General features: G+C 30.8%; 1 protein-coding gene across 5 annotated transcripts; it reads right to left on the reverse strand.

Annotated features, from left to right (window-relative positions):
* Window positions 1-2132: 2132 nt before the first annotated feature.
* LOC125574966 (probable serine incorporator) lies at window positions 2133-7585 on the reverse strand. 5 transcript variants are annotated; one of them, XM_048776598.1, is made up of 12 exons: window positions 7368-7585; window positions 4615-4795; window positions 4379-4452; window positions 4120-4279; window positions 3995-4019; window positions 3822-3911; window positions 3564-3735; window positions 3395-3468; window positions 3119-3188; window positions 2810-3036; window positions 2592-2665; window positions 2133-2483 (listed from the first exon to the last, which is right to left on the reverse strand). In XM_048776598.1, exons 2-12 carry the CDS (start codon window positions 4745-4747, stop codon window positions 2422-2424), a joined length of 1161 nt encoding a protein of 386 aa, XP_048632555.1. In that variant the 5' UTR covers window positions 4748-4795; window positions 7368-7585; the 3' UTR covers window positions 2133-2421. The 5 variants fall into 5 exon arrangements, with proteins under 5 accessions (XP_048632555.1, XP_048632552.1, XP_048632554.1 ...); XM_048776595.1 differs by having other exon boundaries at window positions 4537-4795; XM_048776597.1 differs by having other exon boundaries at window positions 4615-4942; window positions 7368-7555.
* Window positions 7586-15895: the final 8310 nt, after the last annotated feature.

Genomic DNA, 15895 nt, shown 5'->3' on the forward strand with positions numbered 1-15895 from the left:
GTAAATCAATAAATAGTTAAATGTTCAGTTTTAATATTATTAACTATTAAAATTTATTGTATTTTTTCTTAATTTATGTAAAACTAAAATAAATAAGGTATGATATATATTATATTATAACTTTAACATGACATTTATTTTGTAACAATTTTTTCTTCACAATAATATTTAATATGGAATGAAATGAGTATATTTTAATATTCAAATTGCTATTTCTTGGAGTATTTTTTAAAGGTTGGCATAGCACCGCCCCTCTATTATTGGAGGCATGGCCTCATTTGTCGACCCGCTTTTTTTTAAATTAATATTTCCTTAATATTTTTCTTTTGTTGCATACTTGCATGGCTAAAACAATGCCAGCCAAAAAAAAAAAAACGAAACCCATTTGGTTTCCTTTTCTTCGTTAACACGATTGGTAAACATACTCGATGAAGTCTCGTTTATATGGGAAGCTCATCCGCTAAACACAAAGCAAAAACACTAATGAAAACAACAAAATATGGGTCAAAAGAAGATATTAAATAATTATCTTCAGAATAAGGCTTCTCGTTGCTCGTGCTCGTGCTCGATCTTTATGTAAGATTGGAATGGTGGTTGGACGCTGACGTCGATGCGGCGGAGCGACTCGATTCCAACTTAGTTTTTTCATAAAGAAAATTCCAACTTAAGTCGTTTTCATACCAGTTTAAACGATTTTTTAAAAGTAATTCAATTTTATGAACCATCAAACCAAAAAAGTAATAGATATATATAAAATTTAATGTTTCTGGCAAAGGACAAATGGGCAATAATGGTTGGAACAAAATCAAGTGAACCAAAGAAATGTCCCAGTCCGGGAACCATATATGTCTGGTTTGGAGAATCTAGTGTCTCTTTTTATTTTTCTTTCTTTACTTAACATATACTCTATAATGTAAATAGTTTTAGCTAAAAGCACAAAGATTAAAAAAATTATTATGTTTTAAAAAATATTGTATAATAAATAGATTAGATATAACTTAATCAATCAAAAATAAATCTATTTAATTTGATTGGTTACACTATATTCACTAAATGTAAAAGTTCTAGAAATATGAAACTATTTAAATTTTGAAACAAATTTCTTTTCCTAAAACTAGTTACAATATGAAATATGAAATGGAGGGAGTAGTATTATTTGTTTTCTTAATAATTTTTTTCTTAACATATACTTTTGATAGAAACTCCATTAATCATAAGACGTGAAGTTGCAATGTAAATATTTTGGAAAACACATTAAATTGCCGAATTGATATGTCACAACTTAAGTATAACAATCACTGCACAATGACCACTATAGCTGACTGACTACCAAAGTCCAGAGTGGCACTACTCTCTTACCTTTTTACGGCCATATACTGTTTCTTGTAAGTGTTGTCTCTTCTATTACTTGTAGTTCACTGCTCCCGGAGAGATACTTGACTACGAAGGACTACTATATATTAGGGGGACCCACTATAAACTCCGGTTAAAAAGTAAAAAAAATCGGCAGCTTTGATTAATGCTTGCTTCACTCAATCCATAAAGATTTTCGGGTCATGGTGAAACCTTGCAGAGATATATGTTAAACTACATACTTATACATAAAATTGGATTTAAAATATATTTATGTTCAGTTTTTTCAAAAATAATATATATATATATATATATATATATATTAATTTTATACTTATATTTCGTGTAAAAATGTATATCCATATATACCCCGTTTAGGCGTCCGCATATACGGCTAGACGATATACAGTCATCTAACGCATAATGAATGTCTAGCGCCTAACCGTATATGTTTAGGTTTTCAAGATACGGTTAGGCTCTAGACGTTATACGGTTAGACGGTATACAGTCATCTGAAAATTTATGTTTCTTAGATCTCAATCTGTTTAGGTTTCCCAGATGACAACCAATCCAAATGTCATAGTGACAAATACATAGAATTATGTTGTGTTAGAAGATAAATTATATAATGTATGATTATGTCTATATTTAGTATATTGGTTTGCCCAATTTTATCGCTTCTAGAAAAAAAAAATTATTGCTTCTAGTCTTACCAGCTGATATGTATGTGAAGTTTGTGTACAAGCATCATAAATATATGGACAAGATCCTTGTTGGAATAATCCAAACTTTTAAGATCATATATATGATATATGATTATAAAATAAGTGTCATAACTATATTTGTACTTGGTTTCCTATAAAATCTACTTACAAAGATTTGATTTCTGGAAATTTTACAGTCTTTAATCGTCTAATACCATTTTGATATCAAACCTATTAGATGAGAGCAGGTTTGCCTTCCATCTTGGGCGCCCTAGATGAATTAGTCGGTGTAGTTCTCTCCCACATAAGGAGAAAATACATCAAAAACCAGTCTTTGTTATTTCCCCAAAATCTCTCAATCTCCTTATGTCTCAGTTGTCATTTGTCTTTTGCTCTTCAGTATGATTGGAGCCACCAGCATCCATACTGTCATAACATTCATCAACAAAAACATTACAAAACTGTCTCCCAATCTTGGAGTTTAAATTTTAAGGATGAATACATTCAAACTGTCACTCAAGTGTTTGTACTTACTGTATACGCAAACCGCAAGCCACTCGTTGACAATTCTTACCCAAGTACTCGTCCATCCCACGTCAATCGTCCACCTAAACGAAAAAAATAAGATAGTAGTATAAGTTGAAGCTCAAGCTTTATACTAAAGTCATACTCAAAAGCTCATAAGTTTATTATGTGTTAGTGTGATATATGTGCATTGAATGTATGAATAAAATCGGTGAGAAAAGCTTTACTTTTTCATGGGGTGATGAGTGTTCCAACCGATGAGTAGCATAGCGAAGTACATTGCTCCTGTCGCAAATACAAAATGAAAGAATCCATATCCATATGGAACATCATCTTCCTCCTCTTCTACTTCTTCTCCTTGGTTGTTCGTGTCTTTCTTGAATTGGAAACATTGAGAGTCTATTCCCGTTGAAAATGTCGCAATAACCATTGCAAGTAACGCAACCACGAAGCTCTGCATAATATTATTCAGAATTAGCACATTGCTTTTGCATGAAACTGAAGAATAAGGGCATTAAGGTGTTGAAAAAGTTTACAATAATGGTAAGCCAGTCCGTTCTGTTTGACTCTGCTGCTTTTCTGTTGCAGCTTTCTCCCACTGGTTCACTGCACAACATTATTTTGGGCAAACCAATTTACTATGTAGCTCAACTACTTATAAACTTGTATGTCTTTTAGGGTTAAAACTAAAAGTCAGAAGTGGAGTGGGATAAGTACATTTAGAGCGTTCACATGTTAAATTTAATGTAGTTATACCACAAGGAAGAAAAAAAATAATGCGGTGATTTGTTATTTGTTTGAATATAACATACCTTCGAATAGCGCACCAGCAGATAAACACAACATAGAGTCCCATAAGAGCCGGAGTCAAGTATCCAGCATTTACCTATTTGTGTTGGCAACCACAAACACATCTTAATAACTTCTAACAGCCAAAATACATGACACAACTGTTGATTGTAATGGTTACAAAAGACTTACTTTAGGGTGAAGAGCAATGCTTGTCATGAGTTGGAGGAGGAACAACGTCCAAGTTATGAAGAATATATTGAGAAGACATGAAGAATCAGGAGCGTACCATATGTACATCAAAATTAACCCAACTATACACACTGTGTATGAAGTAGTTGCTAGTAGCATCACATGGACATGGCTACAAACATAAACATATAGAGTGTGTTGCTTGATTAGAAACATATTGAAAAAAAAATTGGAACTTCTTGGCAAATCAAAACTAACCATCTTTCTGCGTCTTTTTTGGACTGATAGCATTCATTAAGCCATGTAATGAAACTGATCACACTAATTAGCTGTATCAGTAGAAATACCCTATAAATAAACAAGAAAACCGTAATATTGGAGAGGGTTACATATCATATGTACATTGTGAAAATTGGACATATCAATCTTACCCTGCACCAAAATGGGCAATCTCTCCTGCAGATCAAACAGAAGATAAAAGAACCTTTTAATCACTTGTCATGGCATTTGAATTAGAGAAAGTACTAGAAGATGAATTCTTCCTATCAAGCATTACCGTAAAGGCGAATAATGGTAGAAGGAAGCAAGAAAGGAATGATGGTTAGAGAAGGCCACATGATAAGCTTAGCAGACCACCATCCAGAATGCCATCTATCTCTTGATGAATGTGTTTTCGACGTACCAAGTGTTGATAGAAACATAACGAAGTAGAACAACTGAGGATTTTACGGTTAAGCCTAAAACATTTTCTGATAGTGTTGTAACATGACTTAGTAAAACGTATAGTATTCAAGACTGATTCAAGAAAAGGATACAAAACATCCCAAGCTGACTCTTAAGACTCCTTCTGTCCCCAAACAGTTCTCTCCACCTTTACAATTCTTGAATTCTGCAATTTAAAAAAAAAACAGAGGAGTTGTATCAGACTTGTGAGGCAAGGAACGAGATTAAAACCTGATTTAGTGGTACATACTTGTCACTTCTGTTAAGGCACGCTGACCATAATCACGAGCAGCCCATGCTAGTAGATTAGCGATTAGGAATATCATACCGTATGCATATCTAGCCATCCAGGGATTGCAGCCATTTCGAAACTGATTAAACCATGATCCATTCTTGATTGCTTCATAGCTATCGTTTCTACTGCTGCTTCCGCTGTTGCTAGTGCTTGTACCAGTCTCCATAACTCCTTATACTTACTAGACTTTTCTCCTCTTCATGACATTAGAAGACTGAAGATTTCAAGAAACAGATTAGGCATGCATGGGGAAGGGTTATGCATCATAACTCGGTTTCTTGTAGCGGAAGAAATTATCAAGAACGAAAAAGAGAACACATGAGCGAGAAATTTGACGATTTTTCTTCCTTCAGATCAAAATCTATGGAAAAAAAAAAGAAAAAAGAATGAAGCATATGTAGATTTTAAGAAGAAAATTATTGTTTTACATGAGAAACATATGAAGCGTATCCTCATAATAGTCACACAGAATCCATTTCATTTTTTGTTCTACCAAACATGACAGAGAATACGTATACTACAAGTAATTCCTACCCTTGTTTATTTTAACTAAGCTAAAAAGGCAACTTTTATATGCGTCAACAAGAATCCACAATTGATGGCTCATTTCTAACCATGATTGAATATTTGAAACTTTGAACCTTAACCATGTGAAATGATAAAGAACAAAAAGACAAAAAAAATACCAAACTTAAAGAGCAAGCTGTAGTCTTTAGGACAGTCAAGATTCTTAAGACTTTGAACTCCCAAAGTCAAGATTTGGCAGGAACTGATAAAGTATTAAAATCATAAGGAGAGGCGTGTATAAACAAAGAACCACCCAAAAGAAAAAGGTTAAGAGATCAAAAGGGAACCAAAAAAAAAAGAATCAGATTTGATAGAGATATATACAACTTTGGACTCGAAAAGAAATGTTGTGGTACGGATAGTTTTGGGCAAACGAATCTTTCAATCTCTTACGAATCTGAATGGGTAATGGTAAGCAGCAACATCAGATACCCTTTTGGGCTTCACAGGTCCACTTAATGGAGTGGAGACACATGCCTCCACTTAAAACTATTTTGAAGAGTGGAATAATTGTTTAGCAAAAAAAAAAAAGTGGGATAATTTGATAGTCTATCCACCCATAAAAAAATTAATAAAGAAAAACGTCATCTATAATATTTGGATAACATAAATTATAAAACTTCAGAACTTTATTATTATTGAGATAAATATTTTATTTACTTTATGTAAGTTATCGAATCCTGAACTTCAAAGTTCCAAAGTCCTTAGAACATAACACCAAGTCACCAATGGTGTGTCAACCAAGGCAAGACATATATGGTTTTGACTTACCGTGGAGGCAAGTCATATAGGCACATAGCAAAGATATGGCTTTATAACCAATTATATAAATGTTATATGGAGATGAATTAGCTTGGTTTAACACCCCTTAGATTACCCTTACATATATATAACTTTTACAGGCAGTTAAACTTTGTATTATGTAATCATTTAAGCTCATCTCATGCTTCAACGTTCATAGGAGTAAATGAGGCCATGGCCTTAATTACGACTACAAATACTAGTACATAATTAAAATATAAATATGAAACTGAGAGTCAACAAATAATAAGAAACTCAACCCTAAGATAGAGATAGCATGTGGACGTAGTATTGGTATTTGTAATCGAGGTAATAGAATTTTCATGTTAGAATGTTTAGAACCTCATTTAGAGTCCGGGAATTGTTCATTATTCATTATAAAGTACTAACTAGTAACTCCTAACGTTCTTAAATCAAATATTGATCGTTTGTATACGTTGGAGATGTATTACCATCGAAAAAACCTAATAGGTAAACCAAACTCGATCCAATTAAATAGAGGCAACCGAAAGAAAATAAGTTGACTTATAAAGGAAAAGAAAGAAATCAGCTGTAAATAAAGGAAACCTAATTCAAAGAGCACATATTCACAATCACAATCACATATGAGTCGGTATAAGAACTAAGGTATTTATAGCTTGAATTTGTAGTTCCTTTGACTATTTCATTATTTTTTTATAATCGACCTTTAGTCTCTCGATAAACATTTTTCAAATAACTCACCACTAATTTCGTACTTTCATCTTGAACAAGCAGTTCAGATAAAACACTATAATATAATAGACCCTAAATAACCGGCATATGAACTAAGCTTGTACCATTAGATGAGTAGCAGTAAACCATAACACCATAGAGTCAAAAAAAATATATAAGAAAACTATATAAACACGTTTTGTTGTATTTTAAACAACACGTGATTGTGTTTTTATTGACTCCACAGAGTTAAATGGGCAGCCAATAAAAGATAACTATTTTCGTGTTTCTTTTTTGACTCAATTTGAAATATGTGGCCGCAGAAATTGAGTTATTAGTTGGTAAACCAGACGTCAAAACAATACTACTAATTTAGTACACAAGCAATAGTTTAATTCATAATTATGTTAGAGCTACGGCTAATCCTGTTGGCAAAGAGATTCAATTAGCTGAAAGCAAATAGTGAAAAAGAGAAAAGTGAAGAACGAGTGGACCCTTTCTGTCTCTGCCGATCATCTTTTGAAAATCGACGTTCAATAACGATTAACGAGGGAAAATTACATGAGTAAAAACTAATTCGAGTTTCCACCGATTGAGATTCCCTTCGTTGCCATTTTCGTTTTCCCGAGGCATATATTTAAGTATAATTCATAAACAAGCAAGCACATGCACATGTTTTTGAATCTCAAAGGACGAAGAAAAGAGGAGATAGAGAGGAAGAGAACCTGTGACTTAGGAGATCAGATCTGGAGAATGTTGTGCGTGTTCTTCCCCAAGCTTTCTTGTAAATGTGAAACCAAACAAGAAGAAGAAGATGAAGAATGATCAAATCTGAGATAGATAGATAGAGAAATGTGAAAACAAGACGGAGAATGGTTTACTTTGAGCAGACAGTACTTATAACTTATATAAAAATCTACAAATACATACATACACAGCTTTTTTTGGAATATCCTTTTTTTTTTGCTCAATTTTTTTACTTAAATATTTTTCTTTCTTTGCTTTCCCGCCGTTAGCTTCTTCTTTCCGCTACTATCCTCAGGTATCTTTATAAGAAAATGCAATTTAAATATATGTGATGAAGAAAACCCTATGTGTTGACAAAAAAAACTATGTAGTAATATGTTTTGCTTAGTTTATTTGTTTAGTGGTAATAAACTTAGCTATGTAACTAATTTACCAGAAAACCATTAAAATATTAGGCTGCCTTAAGATTTGTTCAGATTTCTTCTTTATGGAATTCTATTATTGTTATACATGAACGTGCTCTGTGATCTATTATTGTACCGTATATCTCTATTTTTTGTTTCTTTTTATTTTCGTAATTAGTTGGTTTTCGATAAATTGACATTTACTTCTTGCCTTCTTGGTATATAATTTTTGTCTGGAATTAACTATTTTTTGCGTTGAAATGAGCGTCGATGGCAAAACCATTCCAGAAAAAACAAATTAAAACAAAATAAAATTGAAAAAAACATACTATTTTTTTTAAAAAAGCTTCAATAACATATATTTATAAAAATTTCATATTCAATTTTTTGGGATTTTAGATGTTATAATTTAGAAGCAGAATGGATGCTCAGGAGTCGCATATTAATGGAAACAACTCCAAGCACTTTGAATCGGATTATGAGCACAGCAGCTCGTCAAACTCTTCAACAATGAGGAAGATTGGCCATCCTTGGCGCTGGAAATATATGAGATCAAAGCCTTATCAACCTGTTTCACTGAATTCTTTGTGTCCTATATTCAAAGATCTTTAAACATCCGCGTAGACTGCTTTGCCAACGAAAACGAAGGTCTCTACCTGTTTGTGAAATAATTTTGCACTATGTTGGCAAGTCTTTTATGAAAGATCTTTGCAAAAAAGAGGAGATAGATTGTATCGGGGTGTGATACTATGTCTTTATTCACTGCACAACATTCTAAATTGGCAAGTCTTAACATGGTATCAGACCCCGATCCACGCAGTCTAACCCGATCCACATCGATCTGGTCCAAAGTTGGTCTATCGATCCTTGCCAAAACATATCGAGATTGGCTCTCAAAGAGACATCATCTCGATTGGCTCTCAAAGAGAATAGCTCTCAAAGAAATTGGCTCTCAAAGAGACATCATCTCGGGGGGGGGGGGGGGGGGGGGGGGGCGTATTAGACACATCGGTAGTTGAAAGGATCTTTAATAGATAAATAAGATAGATGATCCACTCTACTTATCACCAATTGATTTTAAATTGGAAGCTCAACTAGTTTAACACCATATTCACTCATGGATAGGTAGTGGCTCCAACAAACCCGATAAATATTCCTTCTATTCCACAAAAACTGTCAATTTAGCATTTGTTTCTAACAGAAAAAAAATGTTATTCTTAAAAATTTATGCAACTTTTATCAAAAAATATCGTTTTAACTTTAATTGTAATTATTAATTGTCTTTGATAATCATTATTAGTTGTCTTTGATAATCATTATTAATTGTAGGGAAATTGCACTAAATAGCAAAAAAAGAGATGGAAATTAGGTAGGTGGTAAAGGTACTGTGCTTTTTGAAGTAATACCAAAAGTGTCCCTATTACTATAAGAAAAGTAAATTAAACAACATGTTACACGTCAGATGAACAGATGGTTGCACAAAGAAAAATAATATTAATGCAAAGAATCTAAAGAGACTGTTGCACAGAGAGAGAAAATGATAATAATGCAAAGAAGCGAGAATGTTCAAATACTCTTTTTCTTTCCTGCAAAAACCCAAAGAGATTTGATACAATTCATATCTCAATATATGGTCTCTCTGTAAAAGTAAATTTCATTTCTTAGTTCTGTCTGCAAAATATGTCTGCAAAATCTCATTATTCGACCCCTCCCGGATCACCAAAACAAATCCATGTAAGAAGCATCATTTTATATCTAACAATAATAATCTAATCCAGTAACATATATTTGTAACCGGAGGAGACCAGACCTTCTGCTCCTGTTTCTCGTCTCTGATGACCACCGCTCCAGTCTTCCGTCTCCAAACGACGACGCGAAACGGGAGGAGAATGAAGAGGATCAGCGCATGGATGATCGTGACGAGACACCTGAGCTCTCGCATGGAGAAGAGGGCTCTAACGCGGCCGCTTACTCCCGACGTTAGAAGCAAAGTTGATGTATCTGACATTGTTTCCACCGTCATTGAAATTTAAGGAAGACCTGTAACGGGTAATCTAAAGGTTGAATCTTTTCCTCTGTATATTAAGATCGTTCATCTGCTTGAACATATCATAAACGAAGGAAAATGGTTTAAAAAAAAAAAAGACAGCCTTTTTGTTTGTTTTTTTTCTTATTCCAAAATTAGAGAAATGAGAAATAACTTTGAATGAAAAATCCAAGATTTATTTACAATATCCGGTTTCATTATCTCATTACTTCAAGTATTTCAAATAATTATTAACACTGTATCCGGATTGTAAAATATCTTACAAGTGTGTAAAATATCTGGCGTTTATAAAATATTTTAGTTGGATATGAAAATATCTTCCTTTTAATCACATTTACACCACACTTTTTGAAAAATATGTTACAACTCATCGCTTTTTAATTATTGAATATATATCCAGTTTTAATATCTAAGTACTTCAAGTATCTCAAATGTAACCGGTTTAGTTCATAGATTACGCTTCCTCTTCACTTGTAATAAAAAATCAATTTTGTTCCTCAACCCCGGTAGCAGGTCATTAAATATGTCTCAGCTCGATGATATAATTGGCAAATCAGCACAAAAATTATTTGGTTCTGCAAATAATTAAAAAAAATGCATAGATCTGTAATTACCACACATATTTTGTATATTCACCTAAATAGCCCTTAATTGTAATTAATAAGGATATAAATGAATTTGAATCAATTTTCTTAACTAGTGTGCAAAGTGTCAAAGTGACACTTTTTAAAAACAAATGAATTATTATATTAAGTAAAACTATCATATATTTTGGATACGTGAGTGTAAAAGAAATACCAATTAATAATATGAAAACTAGTTAATATATAGGAGTCTTCTCAGAATTACGTTAGAAATTCATCTACTCCAAAGCAATGAAGGACATACTGCATAGAAAACAAACAAGCAAGCAAAAGGCAAAGAAAATAAAATACTATGTAATTTATGAATTAAGTTTTGTCTCAATGTGGGGAATGATCAATATTTTTTGGGAAAAGAAAGGATCAGTTCTTGATTTCTTATAAGTTATACTATGTAGAAATCAATAAAATTTAAGAAAATATAATTTTTTTATTACCAGAAAGTTCGGACCAAAACCTTAATCTTTCCAAACCCGAAACCACATGTAATACTCCCTCCGTTTTTTAATATAAGTCGTTTTACAGGTATGCACGTAGATTAAGAAAACCTTTAATTTTTTATATTTTCTAAACAAAAACATCATTAATTATTTACCTAACCACAATTCAACCAATAGAAAAATATAAGATATATTATCATTGGTCATACAATATTAATTATTAATAAATTTTACATAGAAAACCAAAACGACATATAATTTGGAACAAAAAAATTTCTCTAAACGACTTATAATAAAAAACGGAGGGAGTATTAGTTTTGTTCTAATGGTCATTCGAAATAACCAAATATTATTTCTTTATGTGGTAGCACTAGAACCTGCACCTACTATATTAATATAATTGGCCTTAAAATGAGGAAAAATCAATATATCACGGTTCTATTTAAATTCCGATTGAGAGTCGATTAAGCAGGTAAAATAAAAATAAAACCCCGTAATTTGGTTCACATATTTTTTTTTAAAACTCATAATCAATTAAGTGGCTGCTATTATCCTAAAATGAAACAATTAATTTTTTTTTTTAAACAATCATTCATCTAGTCAGACTAGTCTAGTATATTATAAATAAACTAATTAAAATCACTAGATGTCGAGGTCAAAAAATTAATAAAAAAAGTGTCCATATAAAATACCAAAACTAATGATAAAATAGAACTAGAAAAACAGGAAGACGTTTCAGACATGACAAATTATGGTGTAGTTGTGGGTGCTGATCTTTCTACCACACTAAGAAGATGGATCATTATGCATCACCCACTTGTTATTAGTTATTTATTCTGAATTATATTTCTTGAATCGTTGGAATTTATTTTGGAAAGTATTTTATTTTACGCCAATAGCCTTTTATTTAAGATTCAGCAAAATTGCGTAATGGAAAAAATGAAGGCTTCACCATGCATTACCGTCCACGTATGTCCTTCTCAAGTCTCAAAGACAAAGGTTCTTCGCGAACGGTCCATAATAAGCAAACATAAAATTATTAGAGAAGATTATTATTGACTTATTGTTCAAGCATCGGTGGATATATGATATATCGACCTTGGATGGCTACTCCCACGATTTTAAAAGCCAACCAAAATAAACAAAGGTCTTTTGTGAACAATATATTTTCTGTTGTAGTCACATCGAATCTCCATTTACTGGTGCGGAAATTCTTCAGTTTGTTGTTATCTTTAAAAGAGAAAAAATATTTTATGGAGTACGCTTTCTGCACCTATGAACTGAACTTGGTATATGGATTGTGAATTAATGATATATCCATTGTAAAGTTTTCTTTTAAAAAAAAAATATCACCGGATATCAGCTTTAGCCGTAAGGCTGTTCAACTAAGCTTGGAGCCAAGAGGCTCCCTAGTAACAAAATTCAACAAGACCACAACTAGACATTTGAACCAAACCAAACCAAATATTTTTCGAGTTTTGGTTCATTTTTGGTCATTGGTTCTGAACCAATCAACAAATTTTAAAATTCATAAGGTTAACAGTTTGGTTCCGTTTGACAATCGGTTAGTAAACCGAAAAAATCAAAATTAACCAAAATTAATTGAAAATACTCGAATTTAACTAAAATTATCTATTTAACCGAAAAAACTAAAACTTCAGTTTAGTTTAGTAACAAAACTGAAAGAACGAATTTAGTGAAACCGAGAAGTAAATTTTCAGTTCAATTTGGCAGTTTTTAAAAAAGAAATTGGCAGTTTTTTTTTAATTTATGAACTAGATTTTGATCCGAGCTTAGAAAGTGCATGTTTATTTTTGAAATTAAATAAATTCTATATAAGATAATGTATAGGTTTGGGTATATTTACCCAGGTGCACTGAACCGTACCAAACTAAAAAAATAAAATTAAGCTGAATTTCATAAATAACCGATCATATCTTATATCTTTAGAAACGAAAAATAGAAAACAAACTGATAACCAAAGGAGTACTTAAAATTTTAAAATACAAATTATATACCTACAAATATTAATTATATTTAATTTGTAAATAACTAAATATCCTAAAAATACTATTTATAAACCAAATTATGCAAAAAAATATTAATGACTTGATATTTTTTATTCAAATAATTAATAGTTAATTATTTATCCTATATTTTTTTCAAACAACCAAACTACCCGATTTAAAGCGCAAGATATTTTACATTTGTGAAAATTCAATAAAACGTATCATATGCCTTGTTAGAATTTCTAAAGTAAATAAACATGTTCTATTTAAACCAGTTTTTTTTACTAATTCCATTTAAATCTCCAACCCGTTTAGACCCATTTGATTTTTTTATGATAATATTAATCATTTAGTTCATATATAATACTGTAAGAAAATCTTAATAATTGATTGCATGTAATTAATTAAATTAATGTTTCATAGTTGAATAGTTGACATTAAGGCTTTTAGTTTCTAATTCATGTAAAAAGGAAAGAAAATTGTTATACAACAGATGATTTTCCATTACAACATATATTAAACATAACTAAACCATTGAAAATTTTATACTATTAATGAAATTATATGTGGTAATGATCAAGTCATGTGTAAACATGTTTGAATAATCTGTTTTATATTCATAGAGATTTATTGTTGGAGTAGTTATATAATAGATTATGGGAAAATAAGAAATGAGTTCATTTAAATTATGAAAGTATTTATATAGTTAGAAAAATATAAAGTAAGACCAAAAAAAAATTAAGTCTAATGAAATGGTCCAACAACTTTGTTTAAATAGATTTTTTAAGAATTTTTTTATTTTAATAGTATAGATTAGCCGCAACTAACCGACCCGGAACTGATGTAACCTAACCCACATGCCTAGATAAAATGCCCGAGCCGAAGTCTTAAGTGGTCGCACTGGAATCAAACCTCAGACACGAACAAAATTACGCTATTGGTCTAACATTCAATACATTGTGCAACCACACACAAGTTATATTTGTAAAGTCTTGCTTCTTAATTCATCGTTCGTTTGACAAGAAGTGAAAAACAAATAATAGTATTACTAGTAATTTATAATTTATAATCCTACTAATGAATAGTGATGGAACGTGCAAAAGGTTATGATGGTGAGTTTGTATAGAGCACTATTTGGTGGGGGCAAACTCAAAGAGGATTACATAGTCAAAAAGGCAACAAGATTGGCGTGCTTCTTGTTTGTGTTTATGTCCGTATTTACTATTTGACCTGCAATTCTACAAAAAGCAACAAGATCGACTAATATGACCTGCAATTCTACAAACAATAACATCGTTATTTTGATTAGAGGTTCATTTACCAAGATATATATAATCATATGAACATATAGATATGCCACAAACTTGTTTTGAGTGTTTCTCTCACAGTTAAGGTTGTTTCTAAAACCCTGAACTCATTTTAAGGATGTTTTAAAAATCTAGATTTGAGCTAGTCTGATCCATAAAACTCGGACGACAAAATTTTTGCGTAATAAAAGAACTAAAAAATTGGTGTGGTTCGGTGATCTATTGTACACGTGACAATTTATCGGACACTACGCTGTTTGTCTGAAAAAAAATCTCGAATATGGTGAATACATCAAAATCTTCTTTGAAAGTATGATCTATCCTATTAAAAGGAAATAAATCTTAAAAAGTTTATGCGAAGTTGTTGAACGTATTTTTTAAAAATTTAAATTTATTATTTAATATTTATCTTATTTATTTTCTCTACAATTATATCATTTAAACCTCAAATGCAAGATCCACCCACACACGTTTGTCATCTCCATATCCGTTTATATGTAAGCGTTGGTAAATACACAGTCATTATCTAATCTATTAAAATAAAGTCCTATTTTTTAATTTTAGATTTTTTTATTGCGTTGGTAAATATAATTCTTATAGTTAGAGCATTAAAAAATATATAAATATATATTATAAAATAAATATTAATAGTAATTATATGATGAAACATGTTACTATTGATAGTTTAATGAATATATTTTTTACGGGTTATTCAAACAGACATGTAATATATATATCAAATATAAACCAATTGAACAAATATATTAACACAAATATATCATAAAACATTACAATTAACATAAATCGAAGCTAGAGAGTAAGAGTCAATATTTTAATTTCTTAAAAATATAATTATATATATAAATTATAAAAATTAAGAACTAAATATAATAAAAATATATATCAAAATTAAAATAATAAATATTTACATTTCTAATGCGAATAATGAAATTAACTTTTAAATTTAAAATAAGCCATAGACAAAACATCAAAAAGTATCTAATAATATGCGAATAACAAAAGTAAACTAACTAAATAAATAATTATATTTTTTTTTGCAAACTTAAATCATTAATTTGTAATAGACGTATACATATTATTGATGCTCAAATCTATTTTATTTTTAGTATGTATCCACTCAAATATTAATCCATTAACAAGATGGAATTTTAGTTGGACTAAAATTGTATTAAAATTGGAATATCAATTTCATAATATATTCACTATTCATCTGAACGTTCATGAATATATATTACAATACTCTAAATATAATAATAAATCAAACCGGATTACATATTGGGTCATCTATCAGTTCAACCGATAACCAGATCTCGGGTTTTAACAGTTGTTACGGGTTTTACAAAATTTTTAAATAACAGTTTTTTTTTTGAAAACTAAAATGGATTACATATGAACCACCGAATTTGGCAATTTAACTGCGGGTCGGGTCGGATTTCAAAACATTGAATATAATTTTTCATTTGTAATATCTAAGTGTAGATACAATTAAAATACAAATTTATATCAAATAAATTTGGAATGTTTCGAAAATAATCCCGCGCTTTGAAAGCGCGGATCAAAATCTAGTTATATCATTTAAACCTCAAATGCAAGATCCACCCACACACGTTTTTCATCTCCATATCCGTTTATATGTA

The sequence above is a fragment of the Brassica napus genome, chromosome A3 (assembly GCF_020379485.1).
Source record: "Brassica napus cultivar Da-Ae chromosome A3, Da-Ae, whole genome shotgun sequence".
Taxonomy (NCBI): domain Eukaryota; kingdom Viridiplantae; phylum Streptophyta; class Magnoliopsida; order Brassicales; family Brassicaceae; genus Brassica; species Brassica napus.

Coding starts and splice junctions, on each gene's coding strand:
- LOC125574966 (XM_048776595.1), bottom strand. CDS start 4,747: ATGGAGACTGGTACAAGCACTAGCAACAGCGGAAGCAGCAGTAGAAAC. Junction 3,469..3,563: donor GCATTGCTCTTCACCCTAAA/GTAAGTCTTTTG, acceptor CAACACAAATAG/GTAAATGCTGGATACTTGAC. Junction 3,037..3,118: donor CGGACTGGCTTACCATTATT/GTAAACTTTTTC, acceptor AATATTATGCAG/AGCTTCGTGGTTGCGTTACT.